This window comes from Scardinius erythrophthalmus, assembly GCF_964197995.2.
Source record: "Scardinius erythrophthalmus genome assembly, chromosome: 6".
Classification (NCBI taxonomy): Eukaryota; Metazoa; Chordata; class Actinopteri; order Cypriniformes; family Leuciscidae; genus Scardinius; species Scardinius erythrophthalmus.
The window spans coordinates 22,119,444-22,125,443 of record NC_138226.1 but is presented as its reverse complement, the minus strand read 5'-3'; the positions used below and the strand labels follow the sequence as shown (position 1 = coordinate 22,125,443).

The 6,000-nt window shown below is 35.4% G+C and overlaps 1 protein-coding gene across 1 annotated transcript; it reads right to left on the bottom strand.

Annotated features, from left to right (window-relative positions):
• Positions 1-999: 999 nt before the first annotated feature.
• Positions 1,000-1,707, bottom strand: LOC308692579 (gamma-crystallin M2-like; the record flags this gene model as incomplete). The annotated part of the gene is made up of 2 exons (XM_081368716.1): positions 1,456-1,707; positions 1,000-1,272 (listed from the first exon to the last, which is right to left on the bottom strand). Exons 1-2 carry the CDS (start codon positions 1,648-1,650, stop codon positions 1,000-1,002), a joined length of 468 nt encoding a protein of 155 aa, XP_081224842.1. The 5' UTR covers positions 1,651-1,707.
• Positions 1,708-6,000: the final 4,293 nt, after the last annotated feature.

The window sequence follows — 6,000 nt, the reverse complement described above, 5'->3', positions numbered from 1 at the left end:
GAGGTTGTTTTTAGCGATAATCCAAAAGCCTATAGGAAAATCATACTGGGTTTTTGTCGAGGGAACCAGCGACAAACCAATCAGTTAACTGCCGGTTGGCCTACAATGTGATGTCATACCTGCACCAATCTTTACAGATTACAAGTTACCCTATTTAAAATATGTAGTGTAACTATTCCAATTACTTTATTACAGTAATGTAACTGATTACATGTGATTTCATTTTGATTACTTTTATAATTTCCAGCATTGGAACACATTTTTATCACTCACCATGGTAGCAACTCTTAGACAGATTGTAGCCTAAAGCTTTCACTGGCAATGTGGATTGATGTTGGCAGATGTGGTGCGCTGCAAACTCAAACAAGATAACCAATCAAAAGCATCAAAATAGCATTGCTTTACTAACTGGCCTTAAAATGGCAGGAGGCATCGTGCCAATCAAAAAAAAGCAAGGCAACAAATTAACATTATTCAACATTTCCTAGCTTTTTAGAGAAAATATTCATTTTAAATTCAATAATTTAATAATTAAATAATTAATTTGTAATTGTTAACACTTTCATAAGTAACTTAAATTTAATTACATTTAATTTAGTTACTTTTTTTCTCAGTAACTGTAACTGATTACAGTTACATTTATTTTATAATTAAATTATAGTTACTCCCCAACAATGCTTGGGCCCTAAAAATCCAACAGTTGGAACTGTACTCCAGACTTTGCACTTCCTCTATGAGGAAGGTTTTTAGTAGCATTTTTTTTTAACAACAACAACAAAATGTTAATGAAACAATTTTAGCCTGCCTCATTTAAACCTGGCTGAAAATGAGAAAGAATCCACTGTTCTAGACTTATGAGCCAATTTTGTTTTATTTGTTAGTCTGTTTAATTCACTAGATTTTTTTTTTGTGTGATTGATTAGACATGCAAATATAGTGGCAGTAAGGATTTTGCAGGCACAATATTTAGTGTTGTAGAAAAATAATTTTATTGAAACACTAGTACCAAGAGTCCATGATACGCCTCATGCTCATGAATCTCATGCCACCCATATTGCTGAAGCTCCTGTACTCTCCAGGCCTGAAGTAGGACATCCTGCCTCTGTAGTGGGGCTGCTCATACATGAGCCAGTGGCCGTCCATCACATGACAGGACTGGCAGTGAGACATGCGGTAACGGTCCATGATGTTGTCACAGTCATCCATCATCTCGTACATCTGACCCATGAAGTTCTCCCTCTCATAGATCCTCATTCTGTAGGAGCCTTTGTACTGTAGTGGAAGAGAAGTCCGTTGTAAATTTTAGTACTATTTAGCAAGTTTTAGCTAAATCAATACAGGAAATGTCAAACTAAATTTAGAACAAGTTAGTAATGTATTGCCATTTTGAAAGGGTATTCATGCTACAGGATTTAACATAACATTGATCTAAATAAGTTTTACTTTTGAGCTCACCATGGGGATCATACGGCAGGACCTGATCCAGTTGCTCATCCCGAACATAGACATGTAATCAGCGTACTCGCCCCTTCTAAAGAAATACTGATTTCCCATGTAGTTGGGATGATCATACATCATCCAGCATCCGCTCTCCACTCTGCAAGAGTGACAGCGGCTCAGGTAGGAGGAGAAGTCACCACAGTCACCCATACACTCATAAGAGCGACCCTGGAAGTTCCTGTCCTCGTAAAAGATGACCTGAAAAATCAAAGTTGATCTTTTGAGTTGTTTAAAGTGAAACTTAACAAATCAAATGTTTTTGGAGTTAAACTGGGTGGAAATCTTAGCTGTAATGAAGTTTACCTTGCCCATCATGGTTGTGCTGGCTGATCCTCAGTAGTTCCACAAAGGAGAAGCTGAAGCTGATTCTGGTTGTTGACTGACTGCTGTCACCCGTACCTTTATACTAGACCAAGACTAAAGACTACACAGCCTCTATTGTTACTTAGTTCCTGACTGTGCAAAATCGAAAAGAACTTATTCTAGCAAAAGTTTAGCATCTAGATGTTCGAGTTCACTTTTTTAAGGGTATGTTCAGGTTTTTTTTAGGACAAAAGAAATATATATATATATATATATATACAGTATATATTATCTTTATTTTTGAATTGTGGAATATCAAAGGCAGCAAAGGATACATCTATGCTGCCTTCAAAAATCGATCAGATGAAGGTATCTCAGGAGACAGAAAGTGAAACTAACATTGCAATCGGACTTGCCTTGATGCCTTCCGACCTTGGAATGCGTCCTCTGAAGGCAGTATTTATCCGTTTTCAGTTTACTAATAGATTCAAGGTATAGTCCGTCCAAAAATAGAACTTCTGTCATCCTTATACTCACCCGTTCAAAACCAGTTTGACTTCTTTTCTTCTGTGGCACACAAAAGAAGATATTCTGAAGAACATTGGGAACCAGTAGAACCAATATTGGTGCCCGTTGACTTACATTGTATATGTAAAAAAAAAAAAAAAAAAAAAAAATATATATATATATATATATATATATATATATATATATATATATATATATATATATATAATAATAATACCACTAACACGTTATGTGTTAACACAAAATATGTCCCAAGAAAGGATGAGTCGTACAACTTTGAAACAAGTACATCACGTTTATCTTTATTGTATTTAGTTAACAATCAAATGCAGTTTAGTGAATCTGAGATAAAGAACTACTACTAATAATACTAATAAATATTATATTAATAAATATTTCTCTCTCTCTCTCTCTCTCTCTCTCTCTCTCTCTCTCTCTCTCTCTCTCTCTCTCTTCTCTCTCTCACACACACACACGCACATTATATATATATAATGAAACTGAAAAACAACCTACTTTCATGTCATGTGTTTTATTATTATCCAAAATTTAATGATCCATAATGTTGTGTAAATCATGTTCAACATTTGAAAATCTTATTCAAAAGTTTTTTTTTTTTTCATTTTACATTCATTCATTCATTCATTCATTCATTCATTTTATTTTATTTAAGTGTCATGCACAGAATTTGTGCCCAGCCCACATGGGCTTATAAGACACTGACATTTTCAAATGAAAAGCGGACCTTATACCATTATAGACAATATCATTACATCTTGGGATAGAGCGTTCTTTGCCTTAAAGTCCAAGCTTTCTCCACAAATGTTGCCACACTAAACCAGTCATTACTAAACAACCAGCCCAACATATCCCCTTCAGATAACCAAAATAAATCAGGATTCTTACATTGAATCTTTTCAAACAAAACATTTCTCAAATCATTATACAAAGGACAGTAAAACATAAAATGAAATTCATCCTCAACCAAACTCAAATCACAGACAGCACAAAGCCGGTCTTCCTCAGGAACTCCTTTAAACCGACCCACTTCCACCTCCAAAGGCAGCACTCCTGCTCTAAGCTGTGCACACAGGGATCTCTGTCTCCTTTTCATTTTACAATTCACATAGGGCTCTGTGGAAAAGCAGACCTTGAACTGCGTATAAATTCTCAGTTTAGGTTTATTTAACACTTCTAACTCCCACTGCTTTTTATAAATATCAAATAATGTTTCTTTTATAATAGGTATTTTAAATAGTAAATTATTCTGAAACAAAGTTTGAGAATTTACTTTATATGAGATCTCATGAACATCTTTAGTCCAGGGGTGCCCATTGGCTTTATCCCAGTTAAAGTCTATAGTCAGGTAAGCTCACCAAGCGATTCCACAGTCTAATCACTTCAGCCCTTTGCCTCACCACACAAGGCTCCCAACCCATGTCTCCCTCTACAGCTACCTTAGGAGCGAACCTGTGAACACCGAGAAAACAACGTAAAGCTCTATGCTGAACAGAGTTACACTCAGGACTCTCCATAAATCCCCACACCCCAGCAGCATAAAACAGCACAGGTGCAACCATAGAATCAAACAGCCGCGTGAATATAGGGAAACTCAAATCCGGACATACCTTCATCTTATTAACCACAGACCCCAATGCCCTTCCAGCAGATTCCCCTAAAACTCTCCTGCCCACAGAAAACCTCATATTTTCTTGAAAAACAAAGCCAAGGTACTTATATGTTGCAGAATAGCTCAACAATGATTGACCAAAATAGAATGCATAATCACTTTGGCAAGTAGATGGCTTTCTGAAATGCACAATTTGTGTTTTCTCTAAATTAATAGTGAGTCTCCATTTGGTACACCAATCATTCATAATATTCAACATTTTTTGCAACTCAATTTCTTTTTCTGCAATCAACACAATATCGTCAGCGTATAAAAGAATACTAAGATTAAGGTCTTCAATAGTTATTCCCAGATTTGCCATTTTAATTTCTTGTGCCAAATCATTAACATAAAGAGCAAATAACGTTGGAGAGAGAACATCTCCTTGTTTTACCCCAAACAGAGTAGGAAATCAGGCATCATCCAACCAGCCAGCCCTTAAATCATTCACCTGAACACAAGCTACTGGTGCCTTATACAGGGCTTTAATTGATTTATAAAATTTACCATTAATCCCATAATTAATTAATTTATACTCCAGGAGATCTCTGTTTATCCAATCAAACGCTTTTTTTAAATCAACAAAACAAACAAATGTACTTTTTCCCTCCTGTAGCCGTGCTCTCACCACGGATGATAGGACATAAATGTGGTCAATACATGCCCTATTTTTCCTAAATCCATTCTGCTCATCAACCATTATTTGTATACAAGTATACAATGATACCATTTTTCATCTTCAACTTTGTAGGGCAGGGATTCCCAAACGTTTTTGTCAGCCAAACTTGACCTAAAACATTTACTTGAAGTTCTCCTGAGATTAATAAAGTTAATATTTCATTAAATTAAACAACATACTTTGATGTTCACAGTTCACTGATGTTGGTTAATGGTGACATGACATGCATGCAAATGAATAAAGCATCATCTTTTTTTAGTTTTATTTGGATTGTTTTTATTTTTACAGTTTTATGCTTTTCATCAACTCAAGCAATGCGGAATTAAGTGAGGTCTGGTGTCTGAGATAATTATTAACGGACAGTAACTGTACATGATGATGAATATATGTATCACAAAAGCAAAATTAAGTGATTATGACATTGGTGATGATGGCATGCCTAAAATTAACTATCCAAATTTAAAAATAGTAACCAGGTAGTATGTCCAAGAAGATTGGACCATCAGAACTATGCTTTAAAGGTTTATGCACTGTAATATTCAATATATGTTATATAATCAAGTACAAATTGCAATGTTTGACGTGATGACTACAAGATTAATACAACATTTTCCCCAGTAGGTAGTTAACAGAAACATAGCTATATGCGAAATAAACAAGACATTTTTTAGAGAAAAAAAATCAAATTTAATTTTTGAATTTTAAAGAAAACATTTTATTAGGGCACAAATGATAATAATAATAAACTGTATTAGCCTAGACGAGTATAGGTTATTCGCTAATTGTTTGCTCTGCTGCTGTATTTATCTGAATGCCTGTAATCAATCAGGTAAAACAGCTCAGACGATTTATATTACACAAACTATTCATTGTTTTGAAAATGTGAACTGTTGAAGTTAATGCTTAACATTGAAACTTCATTAGCTTTTCGAAATAATTCATTAAAAGAGTTGCGATTTGAGGAGCAAGCACTAATATTTTCAGTTCCATTCATTTTGCACGTTGTCTCAAGGCCACGCCCACATCTCTAATAAAATAAAACATCTCTGCTTCCAGTCTGTCAGAAAGTTTTACATATATACATATTGAGCACTTAATTTACACATTAATTGGTTGTGGTGGTTAACCTGCAACTTACACTTTAAGCTTTTATCCATCTAAAAGAGCAGAGCGCGTTGTTTCAAATGCCGCTCCCCGTCTGCGAATCCTGAGGGATTCCCCTTCATGTGTCAGATAGACACACCCAGTGTGCAGTCTGCCTCAGCCCTGAGCATGCCGAGGCAGCGCTCACTAAAGGCGGCTGCCTTTCCTGTGACAGCAT